The sequence below is a fragment of the Lepidochelys olivacea genome (assembly GCF_965140295.1).
Source record: "Lepidochelys olivacea isolate rLepOli2 genome assembly, chromosome: 8".
Taxonomy (NCBI): domain Eukaryota; kingdom Metazoa; phylum Chordata; order Testudines; family Cheloniidae; genus Lepidochelys; species Lepidochelys olivacea.
Window position 1 is genome coordinate 3,188,242 of NC_140418.1, and position 23,937 is coordinate 3,212,178.

At 46.4% G+C, this 23,937-nt stretch overlaps 1 protein-coding gene across 1 annotated transcript in view; it reads left to right on the forward strand.

Annotated features, from left to right (window-relative positions):
* ADAM19 (ADAM metallopeptidase domain 19) overlaps positions 1–23,937 on the forward strand; it is a 51,596-nt gene that overhangs the window by 4,785 nt on the left and 22,874 nt on the right. The window contains exons 3-7 of the mRNA XM_084635871.1: positions 874–944; positions 15,069–15,147; positions 16,704–16,780; positions 22,276–22,468; positions 22,756–22,821. Coding sequence (XP_084491997.1) covers positions 874–944; positions 15,069–15,147; positions 16,704–16,780; positions 22,276–22,468; positions 22,756–22,821 — 486 coding nt within the window. The remainder of the gene's footprint in view (positions 1–873; positions 945–15,068; positions 15,148–16,703; positions 16,781–22,275; positions 22,469–22,755; positions 22,822–23,937) is intronic.

Genomic DNA, 23,937 nt, shown 5'->3' on the forward strand with positions numbered 1-23,937 from the left:
TGTTTGGCTGTAGTTTATATCCTTGATCTCTCTCCCCCTCCCTCCTTGTGTTTTAATTGTATCTGCCTAATAATGAAAATAAGTATAATGCAGTGGTTACTGGGAACACCTTTCAGGTAATGCATCCTGTCTAGCAGGTGTATACACCTCACCTGTGTACAATGCACACCTCCAGTTTGTCTTCTTCCAGCCCTACCATTTATTTAACACTAGGGATACACATAACTTGCTATACCTGTATACAGCTATATATCTGTATACTGTAAATATAAGTACACCAGATCTTTGGACCTGTCTATATTGACATTTGAAATGATATTAGGGCCTTCATAGAAAACCAGGTCTCTGAGTACATCCTAGCAAGGTAGATGTAGAGTGCCTACCATATGTTGTAGACCAACATGGCTGCAGTTTCAATATATGTTGAGTAGTTTTTCTGGACAGGAGACTTTTTATACAAATTGTGCATGCTATAGACCAGTGGTTCTCCACCACTTCACTTTGTAGAAGAAAGCTTCTTTCCTGGACCATTACCGCTGCCATCTGCTAAGAAATAGTGTAAGCACAGCTCTGTATCAGGCAAATCGTGCTAGGATGTTTTTCCAGTGACCAAGCATTCCTTGGGCTCTGAGGCATGGGTCCTGTCCATATTTCCAAAGGAGTAACAACACATCATTCTTCTTTCTGAGCATTCCACCTCCATCCGTCTCTGCCTACTGGGCACAGCAGGGGCGGGAGACGTGCTCAACGCTGCAGGGTGGAATAAGGGGAGGTTTGCACTTGCAAACAAAGTAATTGCCAAGTTGATGAACACTTAGGTATTCACAATGATCATGCTGTATGTGTAATGGGCAGTTTCTCTGTTGCATGTAGCACCCATTCAAAGCAGAAGTCAAGATGACAGTCGAGGGGAAAGAGCTCATCCTGGATGTTGAGAAGAATGAGTAAGTGTGCTTGTCCATTGTATGCCCTGTGCAGTCTGCTCCCAAAGATGATGAATAAGGAGCTGATCCAGAGCCCCGTGGAGCTCTTTCTGTTGGCTTCACTGAACTTTGGATCACACCCTAAGGGCTCGTCTAAACCTAAAGCTTAGATTGACCTAGCGACATTGCTCAGGGCTGTGGACAAATGTCTTGCCCTGTGCGACATAGTTAGGTTGACCTAAGCCCCCACTGTAGACACAGCTAGATGGATGGAAAAATTCTTCCTTCAACCTAGCTATGGATTAACAGTATCAATTGACCATCCCCTTTTGTCAATGTAGGAAACGTCTATGTTGCAGCTGCTGTGCCGTAGTGTGCGGCTGTGGTTTAGACATACTCTAAGTGGGGGAAATGCATGCCACTCTTATACATGATAAGAGTACTCTGGGTCTGTCCTTCAGCTGGTAGAGTGACTTCTGTGGAGCTCTGTCAATGTATGCCAGCTGGCGATCTGTCCCACTGTATATAAACCCATGCCATGTAACAGTTAGTACCTGCGTTAACTAGACAATGATTTCCTGTTACTCTTTACCTGATGTTAGTGAGCTGGATTGTTCACCAAATGACTCAATGTTTTTTTTATCAGTAAAAAGCTCTCATGTGGATTTTGTATGTTATGTTACTCATAAGGGATTCCACTCCAGGTCTCTTAGGAGGAATGACAGTGAAACTTATATTTCTCTAATGCCACTTATCCTAAAGTGGCCTAAAGAAATGTTTTCACTTGCACTGACTACAGAGGTTCAGCCACCTCTGTGGTAGAACACAGCAGCTGGTTAACAGCACACAGCAACAGTATATAGTCGTTTGGGATAGGAAGCAAAGAAGAAGAATACTGTATCCAAATGAAGCTACCAGTGGATATAGGTGGGCAGGATGGTTTTGCTGCTGGAGTTTGGATGTAGATTCTTTGCTACTTTTTATACCAGATCCTTTGCCAGGCAAGTGGATTAGATTCTAATGGTGGAAGAGCAGCTAAGACTTTTCTTATATAACTGACCCTTGCCAATTTTAATCCTTTGATGCTGGATTTCTTTCTGTGTCAGATTTATATATTGAGTTCCAGTTAAGTGTTTTTTCTCCTAGTACCCACTAATGTATTTATACCCTGGAATAATACTACTTACCATATTTAAGTATATAGTGCAGACATCCCTGACCAGTCAAACCTAGGATCACTCTTCTCCTTCCCTAAGAGTGCAAGGAAATGCCACAATATGGATATACAACTGTGATTAGAAAAGGAGGACTTGTGGCACCTTAGAGACTAACCAATTTATTTGAGCATAAGCTTTCGTGAGCTACAGCTCACTTCATCGGATGCATGTATTTTCCACTACATGCTTATGCTTATGCTCAAATAAATTGGTTAGTCTCTAAGGTGCCACAAGTCCTCCTTTTTCTTTGTGCGGATACAGACTAACACGGCTGTTACTCTGAAACCATACAACTGTAATTAGTGTTTATGGTGACATACAAACATAACTGATATGCAGGATAGTTTGAAGGGGAGCCCAGCTTCTCTTTACATGGTGTAAGGCAGTACCTGAAATGAGATGAGTGATCAAATGAAAGTAGATTCTGGGAAGGGTTTTCTGTGAAAGGCTATACCCTAAGGATAAGCTGCTGGGACTTTCAGCACTGAAGACACTGCAGGGCCAATTCTGCACTTGTGTTAACAGAAAATGTTATAAATATTTCATCTATCAACATCTTTGGGCTTTGAAAGTACCAAAGCATAGAGAGGGGAACAAACTGTACTGCTATTCCTAGCTAAGACCTGACTACACAAGCAAAATGAACGGTGGAGTAATTGTGATCAGTAGAGATCTCTGAAGCAATGCTGTACATTATGTACTGCTCCTGTAGGTAGGACAAAGCCAGTGAGGTCTATTTCCTTTGACTGTCAGGTCTTAAACCTATTGCTGCATTTGTGCGTTGTAGCATTGCAGAGGTGAATTTATTCACAGTCCAGGAGAAGTCGGCAAAAGCAAAGAATCCTGACAGAAATCCAAGTAACAGATTAATTCAGCGTATGATGACATTGCCTCCTGGGAACTGTGCTGTGCTATTTCCATCAGAGGTCTGGCTCTCGGCATGTGTTAGTAAACAGAATGAGGCTCACACACCATTTGCTATTGTGTTTACTTCCTGAGGTAAGGCTTTCATTCAGCAAGATACACATACACACACTTCCATCAGGGAGCATGCTGGCTTAGCAGGATCAATAAACACACAAGGCATTATGAAGTCCTACTATTTGAACAGATCTTATAAAAACACAGCACATAGAAAATATTGAGGATACAAAATCATCTTTAATACTGACTTCAGAGGAGCTTTTCCTGGGCATGGAGTGAAGGCTCAGGCCTATAGTCAGAGACAGAAGCCGAGACCCACAGGAGAACAGGCAACAAGACATACATTTAAGGGATAGCTGTCAGGATACTGGCTCAATGAGCAGCTGGGACGTGTTTGAGAATAGAGCTGTTATTTGGATGTCACTTTCAAAGTCATTTCAATGAATTATAGGGGAATTCAACAGCAGCGAAGAAGGAATGATGAAGCAGACAGAAGAAGTGGGGTCCTCAGGAATGTTGTGGATGCTCTAAGACACCTTCCATCTGAGACACTCCAGCCCTTTGCAAGCATTAAGGAATGAAGCCTCCTCTTCTCCCTGGTGCGTGCCTGTGACAGAGCTGTTGGTTTTGAATGCAACAGTTGTATTGCATGGCAGAAATGTGTTTGCCACGTCCCCGATGTCACATTTATGAAGAGCACATTGTGCTCCTCCCCCGGAGATGTAAACCAGGGGATATTGCATCTGTTCCCATTAACATGCCACACTATTATTTACTTCGTAAGGAACTCGGCACCTATCTGACTGTGGATTCCATACACCTGAGTATAGGCTTCATGTGTTAAAACCGAACAGCCCCATTTTGTTATTCCTGCTAGTATGAAAAAGGCAGAACCATGATTTAGTTCCAGAGGAAGCTAGGCCATCGCATATAAAATCTGAGCAATAGCAAGAGAATATCCCCTAGTGCCATTTAATTCTTCTTTTTCTTTTTGCTTCAATAAGTCATTGAAACACTCAAATCCTGCAGCTGCAGGATTGGAAGGTCCAAGACTGCATGGAGAGAGAAATATATGGAGAGATGCCTATAAGAACAATCATACATTTGGCTGTGGCTTAGGAACGGAAGAATTTGCATTCTAAACCTTGGATGAAAACAGAGTTGTTGTTTTTTTTTAAAGGCACTTGTGTTTAATAAGAACCAGCTTTGAGCTGAAGAGAGGGGTGTACGGGAGGTGCAGTGGAAAAGCTACGAATGTTGATCACAATGGTCCCTTCTCACCTTGGAGCCTATGACTATGTCATGTAGCAGGTCTGCATGGTAGGAGGCTCCTCTCTATCAGGGAGAACAGCTGATACTTCTGTTGTACAAATCGGAGACTAATTTGTTTTCCCACCTGGCAACAGGAAAAGCTGTAGGGGAGAAAAACACTCCTCCCTGTCCTGTTTCCAGAGAGTCTCTGTCACAGGGTGACTGGCCCCTTTTAAGAATTCACCTGCCTCCCAGTTGGGTTTCAGAGGAGGCCCCTGAGCGGAAAGGGCAGGAAGGGGCAGGTGAGAGCTGCCTGAGAACAGAGGAGAGACAGAAGGAGCAGCCGAGAATTGCCTGCGGGACAGCGCTGCAGGAGACCTGCTGGAGAGCAGTAGCCATGAGCTGCGATTGACGAGTTCTGATGGAAGCTGTTGGTGGACGGGACTGGCTAGAGCTGGGGACCCCTGCCCAGTTGCAGGAAGGCTTGAGCAGAGGCCCCTAGGGATGAAGGGAGGAACGAGCTTGGTCAATGCAAGCTGGACCCAGAAGCAAGGTGTTGGCTCTGAGCTCTTGATGAGCAGGGGTGGGATATACGGGCTGGGAGGGCTGGAGAAAGCCCTCTGGCAGAAAACCTGAATGGAGGCAATGGGAGGAGCCCAGGAACAAAGGGTTTGTCTTGGAGCAAGATTCCCCTGATCAGGGATAGGACTGATGGGCAAGGAGGCCTGGGGGAGTGACACACTGTGGGGAGCCCTCTCCCTGGGGACCTGACTGGGAGCTCCAGGAGAAGACACAAGGGAGAGAAGTGGGTCTTGGAACTCTCACGGGAAAAGCCTGCAGAGTGGGGCCCTGGGACTGGTTAACGACTCTTGGGTGGGCAAACTGAGAAACATGACCCTTGAATGGGATTGAAGAGCTTCTGCATTGTCATCTGGTCTTGGCTTTGAGGTTGTGGGAGGATCTGTGTTTACCCCGAGGGACCTGTGAGTCAAAGGGGTTGAATTCCTCCCTGAGGGAGAGACGATATTCCTTTGAAGGGAAAGCTGAGGTGGGTTGTACTTGTGCTGTCGAGGCTGGCTACAAGAGGGCAGCTGTGATGGGGTAATGGGATATGAACAGTGGGATTCAAAACCCTCTCCCACTAGGAAGGGATGACTGGTGGGGCCGCACCCAGAGGCCATCCTATGACAGTCTCCCAGGGAAGGGAGAGGGTCCGGGACAGTCATAGTTACCTGAAAACTGCAACTGTAGGCTCCCAGTTTCTAGGGAACCTCTCTGAGGAGGTGGTGCAGAAAGGACAGGGAGGAGAAGGGGCTGCCAGACACAGCAGGGGGTTGATTGGTGCCCTAGATATCCACCCAAGCTGAGGACCATCAGTGGTGGGTCCTGCCCTTCCTCACCACACATCAGCCTCCAGCTGCTGGGGAGAAGCTGCCAGGAGAGTGGCCAGCCAGGGATGCTTTAGTCCCGCTGAGCCATGGAGGGAGTCACAATAGCATATGGCAGCTCTGAAGTGCCTTTCAGACCCGTGGTAGCTTTATCCTCATAGCTTTTCTGCCCCTGTCCTGCCCCCTGCATCATGCTGGGAACAGCGGGTTGGATCACATATTCCTAATGCAGACAAAGCTCCTGCTGACCTCAGGAGGCATCTTGTTTGAATGAAGGGAACGGCACCAGGCCTCAAATGTACTGTGGCTGGCTGAGAGCAGTTAACCTCCTAGCACAGACAGAATTCACAGGCTCCCAGACCAACAGAGAGATCTAATTTTAGACTCCTTTACCTCGGAAGCAAAAACATGCCACCTCTAAACAGTACCGTTTCCGAGTCTGAAATAACAAGGGAGGCCTGTATCTGATGCTCTGAGCTGTCAGATAAAGAAGTTGGGGGTCACTGGTTGATTGTCATTTCCTGCCTCTACAATACTTGTTTCAGTGACTGCTGACCAAGAGGGGTTTGTCCACCTCCCAGCAGGATGGATATTCCAGATCTTCCACACTGTGTCCACACACTATCCATACCTAATGGCTTCCTGCACTGGGGGGAGAGATGAGGGATGGTGTGATGGAGGCAAGGGGCAAGAAGCATTTGACCTGCTCATGAAGAGCTTTTTTACCATTAGGAAAATGGAGTTGGCACCTGGAGACATGCAGCTGCTCTTCCTCCTCCTCTTTCATTTGGACTGGTTAGTGATTTCTTTGTAATGCGGGGGAGGAGAGAAGGAAACGTACCCCTCTAAATTATCTGTTCCCTGGCTGCCGTGATTACACGACTTCCCAGCCAGGAAATCCATTTCCTGTCCTCTTCCTCTTTGTATGCTGGCCTTATCCATTGCGAAGTGCAGCGGGACGTGTTGCTGACTTTGCAGGCGTGACTTCATTGCATGGCTCTTCCACCCCAAATATCACTGACACCCCAAATGTCACTGACCTGGCTGAGAGGAGTCTTTTCAATACCCTGAAACAGGCAGCTGAGTTTTACCTTCAGTGCTGAAGAGTCGCCTCCCCTTTCAAGCCTATTTTGCCAGAGCAATAAACGTGTTCTCATTACCCCAGGAAAGGGCTTTGAGAAAGTGAGATGTGCTGGCTTCAGACTTCATGAGCATCTGAGTCACCAGCACCAGCAAAGAGCCTTGGTGGATTTCAGCTATTTGAATAAGTGTCCAGTTTTACCCAGAGGGCTCCGGAGGGGCTGGCTTGTTTCCCTCTCCAGTTGCAGCTGGATGTTAAAAAGCAGCCTTGACAATTATTACTACCAGACTGGATGTTAGAGGGAAGGGCCGTCTGACTTTCTCACAATAAGTTCTGTTGGGAGGATTTTAAGCAAAGTTTCCAGCGAAGAGGGATCAAAGTCTCCTTTGGTACAATAGTGTGATTCTGCTGCAGTCGATGGAGTGGCTCCACTCTGTGAAAGGAGGAATAGCCCCCAAATGCAGACAAATCTGGTGTAGAAAGCCTGACAGGGAAACGAATCCCTCCCACCCCAAAATGTTCTTGGCAATCAGTTTGGGCAGATTTATTATTATTTGAGAAGAGAGAGGGATGGAAAAAATTTAGAGCTCTCAATCTGGTTATAGACTGTCTTCGGTCGTTCGCTAGACCAAAATGAAAACAGCTGACATTTCCCACAAGAGATTTGTGGCCTGTCTGTTGGCTTTTGGTTTTTGAAAAATTGTGTTCATGCATCCAAGATATTTGTATTTATTTTAAAAATGGCACCTACCCATGCAGACTGACGGCATTGTATCACGATCCCCAACTGAGTTGTTAGCTCCACTGAGTTCATTAGAAGAACCCACCCATCTCAAAGGACAACCATGGACATCCACTGGAGCCCAGCCAAACTTAGTTGAAGACCTCTGAGTATATCATTTCTGAGCACCTCCCATTGAGATCATTGGTTAGTGAAGGTTCCCAGCACGGTACAGGACTGTGCTAGTCAATTATGCCTGTTGTAAATATTTTACTGGCTCTAAGACACCGGAAAACCAATTTATTGTGGAAACCCTGGCAGAGATTTTTCCAAAGCCACTTAGGGATTGGACCCCAATTCCCATTTAAATTAATGTGACTATGCCTCTAAACTTCCTAGGCGACTTGGAAAATCTCCCACCATATGTTTTATTTAGCCCCTATCTAGCCCACGTCTTATCTCAGCCCCAGTACTGCCAAGTGTTGACTCCAATGGAAGTTAGGGGCTTCCCAGGGCCTCCTTCCCTGTCATCTATTTGCAATTCGTTTATCTTGCTTTCCGCTGCTCTCTGGAGATCTGACAAGAAAAGGAAGAGGGAAGGGAGTCTTTCATTCCCAGTCTTTCCTCTGATTCTCTCCCTGTTCTGTTTAGCTGACCGGGCTGCAGGCAGAGCTCTTTAGGGAACCCCAGGAACCAGCCTCCCAGCAGGTGGCTCCCTGCATCCCATGCCCCGTCTCCGTTACATAATGCTGCCTTCTCCTGCAAAATGCCGTCAGCCTCATTCACTGAATACTTGACCTGCCCTGTCGCTGTGTCTGAGACAGCAAACCAGAGACACCCCTGAATGAGGACACCAGGCCTTCCCTGCAGGCCCGTTCATGCAGCAGCTCAGTGGCATTAAGATGGACCCTTTGTTTAAAACAATGACATCACTGACAGAGCTGCCCTGGGCCAAGATCACTCCAAGCCGGTCTTCAGCAGAACAGAGTCTTTAAGACATCTGTACATTGTGGCAGTGGGCCAGGCCTTCGCTCATTTGGCTGCTTTGCTCAGAGCTGACCTGGCTCCGCAGGATGTCTGTTCAATGAAAACTGGCAGTGGCCTATTTCCAGCCAGCATCCGAGCTCCAGCATGGGGGAGTCGGCTGCTCTGGAGTGGAGCTGATGTGTGCAAGTCAGGGAGGAGTGAGTATGGGTGCTGAGAGCCAGCCCCTCTGCTGGTTAGAGCAGCCTGAGGACTACTCTAACTTAGGCAGGCCTCAGATCGCCCCAGCACCTGAAACCATGGCCAGGAATCAGCATGGGACAGAGTTATTCCCAGCCCCAAGGACCCTTTCCTCCGCCCATGCCCTGTTTTTCCTGACACACCATCAGCAGAGTGAGGGAAAAGAGCTTGACAGCACCTGTGCTGGCTGGCCCTGTACCACCTTGCAGTTGGGTGATTGCCTCTGGGCCAGTGATGCCAGCTTTAGGGCTAGCAGTTTGGCACAAAGCGACCGCATAGTGCCAGAGAAAGCATGTTTGAAAAGCGGGCAATGAAGGCCAGAGCCTCACTGATGTCAGAGCCGCTGGCTAGGAGCCTGATCCTGCCTCCTGACTTCAGCGGAGCAATGTCAATTTGCATCGGTTGAGGATCTGCCTCATAGGTTCTAAGCAGAGACTTTCACACAATCCAGAGCCTCTCATAAACACATTGCTCAAAGCAATTTCCTGGAAGTTAATGCAATTTGGTGATGAAGCATTCGTTTCAGCTGAGCAAACTAGGATAGTCAGGGAGAAGATTATAGGGAGATGTTTTTCTGTAGCATGGTGTTTCTGTGATTATCTGCTGTTTACAGATATGCAATAGCTGATACCAGCACTATTCAAGGCCGGGCCAATAATGAGGTACCCAGTGAGGAGCATTAGCACATCAGAAAGAAGCGACATGAGCTTTGCTGGGCTACAATGAAGTTTGAAAGCAGAGACAAAAGCAGTCGTATTCCAGACATCAATTGGGCTCAAACGGAACGCTGCCAAACATGACTTCTGCTTCTCCCTGAGGTGAAGAGAATGATTATCTGCATGGAGGCAAGCGGCAGTCTTGTCTGTGGCATGAAAGAACATCTTCCATTGTCGCCTGGTGAGGGCGAAAGGGGCATCTCAGGAGATGAGACACTTGCAAGTCATTTTTGAGGGTGCTGTTTACATTTAGCTCAGGGAAATGCAACCTACACGGAAGTCTCTGAACGCTGCCTGCTGGGGAGAGAGCGGTCACATTGCCTAGAGGTGACCTGCAAAGGGGGAATAAAAAAATAGTGGTGGGGGGGTTCCTTCTTTGTGATTTGTAAAGATGACTTGACAGGGTTTATTCTCCCCCTAGAAAAGTTTTTGGAGTTTGTTTATTTATATATTGCTTGTTTTTTCCCCTTAGGAATATTGGGAATTCTGGTCTTTCCTGGTTTTGCTGGAGCACTTTTTGGATGACTCGGAGAGGTGGATTGGGTCTTTCCATCCCTTAACTGAAGGGGCTTCGGGCTGAATCCTTAACAAAGCCAGCCCGAGCTTTTCTCACAAGGGTTTGAGTTAAATATAGGGCAAAGGAAAGAGTTTCAAACACTCTGAAAGGGGAAGGGATTTTTATTCAGTCAGTCAGGTTTCACTTTCTTGGTATCTCTGATGTCCTAAACTTGCTAATTCTCTAACTGTAGAGTCTTCCAGGAGTGGCAAGACCTGTCAAAAAACAAGCCATTTAAAGAAACAACCATTTAAATTTTGTTAGTTGGAGGAGGGCGGAACCCACAACGCATCAGGCCTTTTTTATAAAGCATAAAGAGGGCACAAGCACATTCTGCCCACCCCACTTTGCCCTTGCACTTTAAGAAATCCGCTGCCTGGAATGTAACAATTCCCACTGAGGCGCAGCTGAATAGGAGCTGGAACAGAGGCTGACTATCACAGTCCCCAACTATGGCATCCTCGCGTGATGCCAAGTGTGATGCCTAGACAGTCGACAGTAAAGCATGGGGTGCTTTGTACATATCTGTGATCGGTCACTTTACAAGGCCGTTTTACAGGCTTTTAGAGATGGGGTGGCTGGTTTTCGCCGGGGTTTGCCTTGTTTTGCTGCTGCTGAGATGGAGACAGGTTGTGACTTTCTCCGGTTTGCCATTCACGAGCCAGCCTCATTTCCTAATTTTGCAAACTCGGCCACCTGGGTGAAAGAGGAGGAGGAGACGGCAGTACAGCAGCATTGCCCCTGGTACCCAATCCAAATGCTTACTCGTGAAGTGCTGAGAGCAGTCCAGCTTGCTTTGCCTTTCCCATGATCCCAGGCTCCTTGTAAAACTCAGGGGGGATTTTGCCTGTATAAAAGGCAAAAAGGAGCCAGCCAGACGGGGTCAGATCCTGAATAGGGTGTCAAACTTTGCCTTGTTCCTATGCCAAGAAGGGTTTGCAAGCTGTAAAATGGCACCATCTGAACCCATTCTCGGGCCATTACATTGTAACAGGAACAGAGATGGGTTTATAACAGCACACAGCCATGGACAGCCCAGAGCCCTGGGGGAAATTTGTAGCTCAAGCTGGAGCCAGACTTCATAGCTGATCCCCCTCCCCCAAAATGCATGTTGGACTGAACCAAAACTCTGAATCTGAATACTCCCAGGCTTCAACCATGATGAATTTGGATCACAACTTTTATGGCCTAATGTCAAAACACAAGGGGCACGAACCCCATTCTCATTTGAGATGATGATGGTTGGTTTTCCATCTCTTGGCGTCTTCAGCTGAAGACTGGATGAATTTCTGGAGAGATTCTTTAGCCAAACACAAGTTATTCGGTTCAGTACAGGAGTAACTGGATGAAATTACTTGCACTAATGGAGGAGCCTGTGACTGGACTCAAACCAGGAGGTCCCTTCCATTCCTATTCTTAAATTCTATGGCCAGGTAAGATTAGATGATCAAACATTCCCTTCTGGGCTTAAAATCTTTGAATCTATGTGCCAACAGTACCAGAGGAGGAGTGAACCCATTGGTCTGGGCATTGCTCAAACACATAAGAACGTGCAGTCCCTGTCCTGTAGAGTTTGCAGTCTAAAAATCTCAAGTGAAATCTTGTGGTTTTCTTCATATTGCATCCCCAAGTCTCTGAAAATCATCTTTCTACAGAAAATTATTATTTAGTGCAGTTCTGTGTCCCATGGGAACCTGGCTGGTACATCAGCTTTTTTTACTCTTTGCAGTCTTATTTATTTATTTCATTTTTAAAAAATGTTACTATTTGAGTTTGTTGAAACCAGGGGCAGGATTTATGAATGAACCAAAATACAGTGGTGGCAGTGAGGGGCCTGGCCGTGTGGGCACAGTGCTACAGAGCGGGGCATCATTCAGTGGCCGAGTTTGGGATTCACAGGCATGCTTTCCTTTGTCCTGATTCATTTAATAAATGTTTTGAAGGAGCACTTAGGAAGATGACTAGCTGAGCACTTACAGGTATGAGTGTATTTCATGAGACAAAATTATCTGAATGCAGTGTTTGTGTGCCAATGGCCATTAACCTTTGAACTTCTGAGCCTCTCCCCATTCAAGTTCCCTCTGGGCAGGGAGAGGAGACATATAATATTGGTCTCGCAGATGCTCTGATTGCATTGATGTTTTGTGCAAGCCATTAGCCCCTCTCTTGTTTCTGAAAGTGTGTTAGTGGAGGGGTTGGCAGATGGAAAGTGCTGCATTAGAGGTAAATGTTGCAGGGCAGAGGGTGGAATATGTACCAGAGAAAAGCTCCCTAGTGACTGCCCCCAAAAGGCTCATCTTCCATTGGCCATGTGTTGTTTTTTTTTTCACTTCGTTCAATTTTATACTGTGTTTGTTATAGCTTGTTCAGCCTAACCAAACGAAGGCAGAGGGGAGATATGATTGTGCTCTATAAATACCTCAGAGGGATAAACACTAGGGACGGAGAGGAGTTATTTAAGTTAATTGCCAATGTGGGCACAAAAACAAATGGAGATAAACTAGCCATCAGCAAGTTTAGACTTGAAATTCAACAAAGGTTTCTAACCACCAGAGGAGTGAAGTTTTGGAATAGCCTCCTAAGGGGAGCAGTGGGGGGCAAAAAATCTAATTGGCTTCAAGACTGAGCTTGATAAGTTTATGGAGGGGGTGGTATGCTGGGACTGCCTACAATGGCATGTAGCCCATCTGTGACTGCTAGCAGCAAATATCTCCAACAGCCAGTGATGGGACACTAGATAGGGAGGGATTTGAGTTACAATAAAGTATTCTTTCCCAGGGGTCTGGCTGGTGGGCCTAGCCCAAATGCTCAGTGTCTAACTGATCGCTATATTGGGGGCTGGGAAGGAATTTTTCCCCAAGTCAGATTGGCAGAAACCCTGGGAGTTGGGGGGGTTTGTTGTTGTGTGGTTTTTTGTTTTTTTTTTTGCCTTCCTCTGCAGCATGGGGCATGGTTTTGTGTAAATGGCGGATTCTCTGCAACTTGAAGTCTTTAAATCATGAATTGAGGACTTCAGTAACTCAGCCAGAAATTAGGGGTCTATTACAGCAGTGGGAGTTAGTTTGACATCTGTAGTATGCAAGGTCTTGGAAAAAAATTTGAAGGAGAAGGTAGTTAAGGACATTGAAGTCAATGGTAAATGGGACAAAATACAAGATGGTTTTACAAAAGGTAGATCGTGCCGAACCAACCTGATCTCCCTCTTTGAGAAAGTAACAGATTTTTTAGACAAAGGAAACGCAGTGGATCTAATTTACCTAGATTTCGGTAAGGTGTTTGATACCGTGCCACATGGGGATTTATTAGTTAAATTTGGAAAAGATGGGGATCAATAGGAAAACTGAAAGGTGGATAAGGAATTGGTTAAAGGGGAGACTACAATGGGTCCTACTGAAAGGTGAACTGTCAGGCTGGAGGGAGGTTACCAGTGGAGTTCCTCAAGGATCGGTTTTGGGACCAATCTTATTTAATCTTTTTATTACTGACCTCGGCACAAAAAGTGGGAGTCTGCTAATAAGGTCTGCGGATGATACAAAGCTGGGAGGTATTGCCAATTTAGAGAAGGACAGGGATATCCTACAGGAGGATCTGGATGACCTTGTAAATTGGAGTAATAGTAAGAGGATGAAATTTAATAGTGAGAAGTGTGAGGTCATGCATTTAGGGATTAATAAGAAGAATTTTAGTTATAAGCTGGGGACGCATCAATTAGAAGTAACGGAGGAGGAGAAGGTCCTTGGAATATTGGTCATAGGATGACTATGAGCCGCCAATGTGATATGGCTGTGAAAAAAGCTAATGCGGTCTTGGGATGCATCAGGAGAGGTATTTCCAGTAGGGATAAGGAGGTTTTAGTACCGTTATCAAGGCACTGGTGAGACCTCACCTGGAATACTATGTGCAGTTCTGGTCTCCCATGTTTAAGAAAGATGAATTCAAACTGGAACAGGTACAGAGAAGGGCTAGGATGATCCGAGGAATGGAACAGGTACAGAGAAGGGCTAGGATGATCCGAGGAATGGAAAACTTGTCTTATGAAAGGAGACTCAAGGAGCTTGGCTTGTTTAGCCTAACCAAAAGAAGGTTGAGGGGAGATATGATTGCTCTCTATAAATATATCAGAGGGATAAACACCAGAGAGGGAGAGGAATTATTTAAGCTCAGTACCAATGTGGACACAAGAACAAATGGATATAAACTGGCCACCAGGAAGTTTAGACTTAAAATTAGACGAAGGTTTCTAACCATCAGAGGAGTGACGTTTTGGAATAGCCTTCCAAGGGAAGCAGTGGGGGCAAAAGATCTATCTGGCTTTAAGATTAAACTCGATAAATTTATGGAGGAGATGGTATGATGGGATAATGTGGTTTTGGTAATTAAATATTCATGGTAAATAGGCCCAATGGCCTGTGATGGGATATTAGATGGGGTGGGATCTGAGTTACCCAGGAAAGAATTTTCTGTAGTATCTGGCTAGTGAATCTTGCCCATATGCTCAGGGTTTAGCTGATCGCCATATTTGGGGTCGGGAAGGAATTTTCCTCCAGGGCAGATTGAAGGGCAGGTTTTTCGCCTTCCTCTGTAGCATGGGGCACGGGTCACTTGTTGGAGGATTCTCTGCTCCTTGAAGTCTTTAAACCATGATTTGAGGACTTCAATAGCTCGGACATAGGTGAGAGGTTTTTTGCAGGAGTGGTGGGTGAAATTCTGTGGCCTGCGTTGTGCAGGAGGTCAGACTAGATGATCGTAATGGTCCCTTCTGACCTAAATATCTATGAATCTATGTTCTGTGGCCTGCAACATGCAGGAGGTCGGACCAGATGATCATGATGGTCCCTTCTGGCCTTTAAGTCATGAGACTCATAACAAAGAACACCCACACTAACTGCCTTGCGACCCAGTCCAGCACCCACTGACGTTAATGAGAGTGTTTCCATTGATTTAAACGGGAGCTGGATCAGGCCCTTCTTGCACTGTGATTGTCAGATATCCCAGCAGAGATGATTCAATAATAATGTGCCAAGTCTAAAGAAATGTCCTTTTTTGTCTTTGCTTTGCTATTGGTAGGCACCTCTTTGCACCAGGCTACACTGAAACCCACTATACCCAGACTGGAATGCCCCACACCATTACTTTCAACCACACAGTAAGTATCGGGGGAGGGATAGCTCAGTGGTTTGAGCATTAGCCTGCTAAACCCAGGGTTGTGAGTTCAATCCTTGAGGGGGCCATTTAGGGATCTGGGGCAAAAATTGGGGATTGGTCCTGCTTTGAGCAAGGGGGTTGGACTAGATGACCTCCTGAGGTCCCTTCCAACCCTGATAGTCTATGATTCTATGCCGGTGCAGGCGAATCCTAGGAGACGGTACACAGAGGGGACGGGGCTTCATCCTCTGGAGACTTGAGTTTCCAATTGGACTGGGTGGAATGTGACTTGAGTTTGGAATTCTCAGCCTGTAGATATCTCTAGTGGGCAACTGTTTGCACCCCCAAACCTTTGGCCAGTCAATGGTCCCATCTCAGATGAGTTCTTTGGTAGGCACAGTCTGACGGATGCTGCATATTAGGTCTGCGGAGCCGTGGCAGAGATCTGCAGGGAAACCTCTCCCTTTGCCTGCCTCTCGCTGTTTCTTTCTAGTCTCTGCAGAATTTTGGAGCTCTTGAAAGTGAAGACCTGGGGAAAATGTTGCTTTTTCCACTTCTGTAAGCCAAGGTCTTCCCCAGATCCCAAATACCCAATCTGGGCTCACCCCAACGAATACAAACCAGAGCAGAGAGAGAATTTTCCAAAGCACTGAAATGACTTAGGAGACTCAGCCCCATTGCCTTCCAATGCTGCTGTTCATCCCTTTGCTTTTGACACTGCCCTTTGCAAAGTGCAAGCTCCACGCTTGCTGTGTTCCCAGCCCTTTGCGAAACTAGCCCATGCCAGCTGGCTCCTGGTCAGAAAAACCATCATGAATTGCCGATCTCAGACAAGGACCCTCAGCTGCAATTGCACAAAGATATACATTAGTTAGAATTTTAAACAAAAAGATAAAGATGATGAGAGAATTTTCCCTGCTTCTGTTTGCTCCCCTCTCTCCTCCCAGAGGCGCACAGCTGGGTGAGGCATTTGGGCTGTGATGGAATGCTGTCAGCATGTTGACCCTAGTGGCTTCCTTGTTCCTACCATAGTCTGCCTTTTGTCTTGAGATGAGCCCATCTAAATGGACTTTCCGGTCTATAACATATAACCCTTTATAGAACTAAAGTATGAGGTCAGCACATTCTTCAGGGCCTGATCCAAAGCCAGCTGAAGTCAATAGATAGATAGATTCCCGTTGACTGACTTCAACAAGTTTTGGATCAAGCCCTTAGTGCTGCAGCCTGGTCTGCTTGTCTGTGAAGCTTCCTCGGGACATTGCAGCACCTTAGATTTTATTAGCAATGAAGAGCATGTTCATGCATATCCACAAGGCCATGTTATGACAGCCAAGATGCTAGGTTTGAATCAGGGGACTGCTGTTTTTTGTTGTTGTTGTTGCATTAAAGTCTCACCTGGTGGCAGGAGGGACAGTACTAGAGAGAATTAAAGGCTCTGTCATTACGCACCCAGGTCCTATACTGGTTCTTTCTGCCTAGGTGTTAATTCCACCCTCCTGCAATAAAAGAACTCACAAAACTCTTCCTTCCTTAGACAATCTCCTTTCTCCTTTCCAGGACCATTGCTTCTATCATGGTGTTGTGCGAGGCATGGAACAATCCAGCGTCACACTCAGCGCATGCAAAGGGCTACGGTAAGATTCAGGCAAGCCCTGACAAAACAATCATCTGATAGTCCTTTGGCCTCCCCTCATCCTTTCCAAGGTCTCCAGGCAGCCCTTCATGTGACTCCCTAGCAAGGTTGTTAGCATTAGAGCTAGTCGGGAATTTTCCAACTAAAAGTTTTTGGCCAGGAAACGTGGATTGGTCAAAAGCAAAGCTTTATGTGGGAAAGGGTCAGCTTCAACAAATGGTTCGACTTGAACTTTTGAAGTATTGCAACAAAACCTTGTTTTCCCAGTTGGAACTGACTCTTTGGTTGGAAACTGAGTAAAAATAAATAATTTCTGAATATTTTGTCCACAGGAATTTTTGTTGGAGTTGACACACTTAAAAAGCATTTGACAAATTTCTAACCAGTTTTAGTCCTGGGCAGAAAAAAAGACCAGATCCTCAGCAAGTGTAAATCAGCATAGCTCTAGTGAAATCAACAGAGCTACATTCACTTACCGCAGCTGGGCATCTGGGCCCACAACTAGGGTGGCCAGCTGTCCTGTTGAAAAGGGGACCTGATGGTATCCGGTCAGGTCTACTGACAGGACACCCAAAGTCTGGTTACTGCGGGTCGGGGAGGTGGGGAGATGCCAAGTCATCACCTGGGTCAGGCCCCTACTCAGTCAAGGTCACCTCCTACCTGCATTGGGTGGCTGCAGCACCCTGCCCCAGTTCTGCAGGAGAGTCCCTCCCGACCCACGCAGGGACGGGGGGAGAGGGGAAAAGCCATGAATGATGGAGGGATGGGGAAATGGGAGCAAATGGGGGTGGGGCCTCAGGGGGAAGGGGCAGGGCAGGAGCAGGGTCTTGGGGGCAGAGGTGAGGCCTTGGGGAAGGGGTGGGGCAGGGGAGGTTTTTTTTTTTAAACATTTTTAAACATTACAAAGTTGGCAACCCTAAATATCACCTGCACTTGAAGGCTCGTAGTTAAGATAGGTTTCAGAGTAACAGCCATGTTAGTCTGTATTTGCAAAAAGAAAAGGAGGACTTGTGGCACCTTAGAGACTAACCAATTTATTTGAGCATAAGCTTTCATGAGCTACAGCTCACTTCATGATGCATCCGATGAAGTGAGCTGTAGCTCACGAAAGCTTATGCTCAAATAAATTGGTTAGTCTCTAAGGTGCCACAAGTACTCCTTTTCTTTTTAGTTAAGATACTTCACATCTGTTTATAAACAGGACACTGTTTGCAGTCAACTCCAGCTGAAAGCTGGTTGGAAGCTGGGCTGGGGAGATTTAGTCCAGTCAGGAAACAGACCTTGCCAAAAAAACCCCTCAGCAACCTCAAGTGCTTTTAATGTAGATAAATATCTGGTGGTATAAACAGGACAAAGTGGCCACCTGTGTTTTGCAATAAATAATCCACTTGCCATAAAAAAGCAGAAGAAATCACAGGTGTGCCCTGCTTCTGTTTTATCCCACATTCTTCCAGGTTCTTTATTCTTAGCGTCAGAGGAAACGGCTCTAGTTCGGCTAACATGTGCAGTCGTGCTGCACCACGCCCCAACCATGGTGCTGCACACTGGCCCAAGGAACTGTTCTAAACAATGATGTATGGAAGCCGAGCACACATCTGTTTTCACCTTCCCTGCAGAGCTATCAAGCAGAGCCATTCTACTCCCAGATCTATACGTCTTCCATTGGGCAAAGACCCCCGTTAAACACAGAGCCTTTCCAAACCTGATGCATGGAAAAAGGCCAGTTGAGAAAACCAGAACCACATAGGAAACATGCTTCCATCAGTCCTTGATTACAATAGTGCAAACAAGGGTTCGGCTACAACGTGGGGAGAGCAGCAACGTAGCCACCTAGGAATATTGTTAAAAATGCATGTGCAAGAGGAAAACCTCCAGAAGCCTTTACACTTTCCACCAGGAAACTGTCTTAGTGCGATTTTAGCAACTTGATATTGCATGACAAATGTGGGGGGCTCCATGTAGAAACAGCCCCATCCTGTGAATCTTGATCGCAGCTTTTACCAGCTGAAGTCAAGGGAAGCAAAGCTGCCACCAGGTAAGCTTTAATGGTTTTACTTAAGCATTAAGCATTAACAAAATGCTTAATGCACCCGTTTGCTCATCACAAATCCCACCTTTGCATGGGCAAGCAGGCGTTAGTGCTTGCAAATGGGTAACTGCTCCTTTACATGCCCCATTCTCAGACCTCTGCCCCAGCCCTGTCATACATCTCTAGAGATTGCACATCCCTCTGAGCGTCGCCCTTGATCTTGAAGGAGCCTCCTTGCTGTCCGCGCCGTCACTCGCTCAGCTTTGTGCTGGGAAGCTGCCGAGTTTTGCGAATGAACCAGCAGTTTATCCAAATTGGAGAATCCATTTCAGTCATTTACTGTCCACTCAGGCTGGCAGGCTGTGGGCCTGTGCCTGCGACCAAGGCACATGAGAAGCCAAGGGTATCTTCATCCCGAGCTCTTTTTAGAACATGACCATATTGAACTGTCAGAAACTGTACCGAATTACCCCCAGGACATATTGTGCCATGTTGCTCCAGGGATGCTTACAGCAGGGTGGGCATGCAAGGAGGCTCCCCCAGCTTCTTGCACTCCATGCAGTGATGGGACATGAATGTAGGCTTTCTGTTCCACACAATGGGAGCCGTTCTCCAGGTGAATCGTCAGGGCACAGGACATCCCGAAGAAGGCAGGGTCATGCTCCCCCGTCACTCTATTCTTTGATATTTGTATGGCAGTAGCTCCTAGCAGCCCCAGTCACAGACCAAGACCTGATTGTGCTGGGTGCTGTGCAAACACAGAGCAAGAAGATGGTCCCTGCTCCTAAGAGCTTAGCCAACAGAACCAGCCAAATGCCGCATGCTGCCCCCCAGGAAGAGGAAAAGCAGCGAGGATGCTCGCCTGGTGGAAGCTTTGCTTCCCTGACTTCAGCTGGTAAAAGCATTAAGTTTAAACCTTAAGTAAACTTAAACTTAAAAGCTTAAGGTTTGGCTGTTGACCTATGTTACTGCTAGAAAATGAAGAGTCCCTGATCAGGACTGGGGCTCCGTGGGTGCTGTACAAACATAGACCCCGATCATTCAAATACTCATGTACATGCTTAACTTTTAGCCCCTAGTCACGTGCTTAAAATTCAATGCAGGTGTGTTTGCAGGACAAGAGCCACAGAGTCTATCTCATAAAGTTTATGCAGAAGTGAGCTCATTAGTTACTATGTGGTAATAAACCACAGTGTGAGCAAACGCCACGAGTACCAGCAGGGCTACAGTGGGCTTGTGTCTGAGGAACTAAAGAAGAGGAAGGGGCCTGCATTGAAGCAGAAGAAGCATAAGCTTGAAGCAAAGCTTTCAGTGGGACCCCACCACCCAGCTATGCAACCCACCAGTGGATTCTTCCTGGGCATCTGCCAGTGGGGCCAAATGCTGCTTTTGGAGGGGCAGCCCCTGTTGATTCAAGTGGACTAACACCAGTGTAAACGAGAGCAGAATTTAACCGGGATCTTTTCCTCAGCAATAAGGGTGAGCTTTATTTGGCATTGCTCTGCAGCCCCTAAAGTAACTCTGCAACGTGAGGTGTGTTTCTGGCACTGGGAATACAAGAGACAGGGCTTCTCTAATGCTTCTAAAGCCTGCTCAGGTCTTTCAGATGATGATTTCTGCAGGGATCTGGGAAAGGCATTGGTCTTGTGCCGATTCCGTTATGGCTGCAATGCACCTTTTGGGGGCCTGGGGAAGGAGTCTGCTGACCATCCTATGCAGCGTCTATCAAAAGGGGCCACTGCTTCCCGGATAGTATTGGAAATACAGAGCTGTGCCTAAGTGACTGCACAGGGTGGGCTTGTGGGGGAGAGCTGTAGGGGAAATCAGGCAAAACACCACAATGGCTCCCTAGTTTGCTTGAAAGGGGTCGCCTGGAAACTCTTGCTCTAGCAAGTAGCTTTTAAATGAAAATAACAGGCTTCTAATATATGAAATCTGGATACCGTGCCCAGCTCCCAGAGAGCATCCTGAATACAACCCCAGACTAGAACGAAAGAGCGTTCTATGACCATATCAATTATTTATGTTCTTTTACAGCTCTTTTCTATCGGCCACTCAGTTTGTTAAATAGGATGCGCTAGTTTCCCTCCCACACTGTGCCGTGCACGGAAGCACAGACCAAAATAGCTGGCCAGAAGAAGCCTCGGCCAGAGGTGGGTCCCAGCCTGGGCAGTTGGGGGAAGGGAATTCCTGCATGGGATGTGCTAAGGATCTGTTGCTCCCTGGCTTCCATTTGTATCATGGCAAACCCCTGCAGTGTCTCAAAGGCTGAAATGAAATTAAACCTGCATGAAGGAGATAAAAATAGGAGCTCTTAGCCTACTTGGAACACTGCTTGTTATGTACCAGCAGTGGTGTTACGGATTGTCTCTCTCCAATCTTCAGTATAATTTCAAACAGTCAGGATGAAATTCACCCCTGTGCCGAAGAACAGCAAAAGAAGAACAGCAATTCATCCCTTGCCTCACCTGCATCTCTTACCCCCTAATACAAATGGAGAAATTGAGGTTAATAAATTCTTACCCACTTCCCTGTGGGCTGTGGCCGAAAAGGCCCCAAGAACGATTATCTAAGGCGCATGGCTATATGATAAACAACATATTATTGATCATGGCTGGTATTTACAGAGGAGCCTAAGGAAATTAGGTGCTCAACTCTCATTGAAAGACCATGGGAGTTAGGATGCTTTGTTCTCCCAGACACCTTTGACATTCCCAGCCCCCATGTGACTGCATCCTGGAGAGGCTGTAGTTCTGTATTTATTGACTAGATTGGGTTGGAAAATGGTATTTTCTGTGCAGGGGAAAATGGAGAAAAACCCTTAAATTAACATTTCACTTGAAAATTTTCACATTTTTTTTCATGAAGGGAAACAAAATGAAAAACATTGTTTTGGTTCAAAATGCACAGGCTTTTGGCTTGGGTTCCCTTCCCCTTTTTCCCAGTGGAAAATGGGGGCGGGGTCTGGGGAGAATGCCTCATTTCCTCAAAATGGAGGAAAAACCTAAGGAGGAAAATAACCCCAAAACCTCAAATTTCTGTTGATGAAAAAACCAAAACATTTTCTTGTTTTGTCAAAATGCCAATTTGTGATTCAGTTGATCAGCCTCTTGGTGCACAATATTTTAGACAAAAAAAGCTCAACAAGTTCTTGTATTAACTGGTAACATCATTTCCCTGTCTCAAGTATTTATCTAGCTTCCTTCCCCACAGTATCTGAGCACCTCACAATCACTAATGTGTTTATCCTCACAACACCCCTATTGTCCCCAGAGAACAGATGGGGAACAGAAACACTGAGAAGCTAAGGCCCATACTGTCAAAGGATTTCAGTGAAAGTTAGTGGCTTTGGGCCTCAGTGACTTCCACAAGATCGTACAGGTGGAGCAGGAAATTAAATGTTGGTTTTCTGGATCCTTGACAAACCACTGAACTATCCTTTCTCTCACTGCCTCTTATTTCAACAGTGGTCTTATAGTACTGAGCAGCAACCTCAGTTACATCTTAGAGCCGGTCCCCGATAGCCAGGATCAACACTTGATCTACAGATCAGAACATTTGAGGCTTCCCAAGGGGACTTGTGGATATCTGCACGAAGAAACGACAACCACACACTGGCTCAACACATTGACAGGCCGGGCCACAGCACACCATCACAGGGTGAGTGCGTACCATGTAAGCTAGGGCACTAATGTGCAACACGCGGCAGGGTGTGGCTCATCCCCTGTGAGCAGGGTGATACTGCTGTCCTCCAAGAGCAGGGCTGTGGAAATGAAACCAAGGGGTTATAGTACCTCCAAAAGGAAGACAGTGATTAGGAACTAGTGGCTGCTCAAGCAAACAAGTGTCCATGTGTAACGGGGGGCAGGGGCATCGTCAGTAAGGCAGCAATTGCCAGACAAGAAAAATGATTAAACACAACTAACCTCCATGGTGCTCTGTCACAGGTGAAGCGGGAGGATTTGCAGTCTACGAAGTACGTGGAGCTGCTGCTTGTGGCTGATTTTGCAGAGGTAAGAGAAATACGCCATATTTACACCGGCTGAGAACTGGGTCCATGGCAAATCTCTCTAGCTGCAGAACGGGTAGAGAGCAGACAGTGGCAGGGGCAGCTTTCCCCTGCCATCACAGCTATCCCTGATGTGGAGGGACCCTGGCAGGGTGTACATAATGGGGTTCCACTTCCCTGTCCTCCTGGTCCCTCCCTGACTACTCCGAGAATACCCAGGAAAGATGCCGTTTATTGCCAATAGGAGATGGAAACTGTGATACGGACAAGTGTCTAGGATTGAGGCCACCCACTTATTTCAAGTAGGCCACTGCACAGCCATCAGAGATGTAACTATTGCCTGTCACTACCAGTCTGCACTGACTACTAACAGTTACCCTGGATCTGAGGGGTGCGTGTACCTCAGAATGTGATCAAGCCAATTGCAACTACATTATGAGCAGTCAGCCACCATGAATTAATAAAAAAGAACACCACATAGTTAACTGTTAATTGGAAAGCAGGCTTTTAGATACAAGGTCAAAATCTAGCTGGCAGTTTCTGCTAATCAGAGTGGGAGGAGGGGAAAGAAAAGTAAATAACCGAGACAGAAAGAAGGTAAGAGGATGGAAACCTTGAGTCTAGATGCCTCTGACATTAGAAGTTTATTGAAAGTTAGAAAAGTGAAGATCCAGTAGGGTCATTATGACCTATGTGTTTTGTAGAAGTTAGTTATAAAATGTCTAGATAAAAGAGTGTACTTTTGGAGCAGTCCTCTTAAGCCATCTTGAGAGAGGTTTTTTCTGACACCTTTTCTCTCTGGTGGGTGAGCAACTGGCTACTGCGAACCCGCTGTTAATTACTTAATACTGTTTCAGAGTTCGGGTAGATATCTGGGATGTTCGAAACCTATCGCTTATGTCTCTGTGTGCTTAAATCTAATAAACTGCAGTTTAGATAGAGCTTGCTTACTTGCATTAATCTTTTTATCAGACAGAATTGCTGTGTTCCCATTGATTTATTCCTGAAGTGAAACAGTTACGTTACCCCTGCTGGGGTTCTGAAAACTCCAGGTAACACTAACCAGTGCCCTGAAGTGAAAAGGCTCCATATCTTATTAGCAGCCAGCATGCAGGAACAT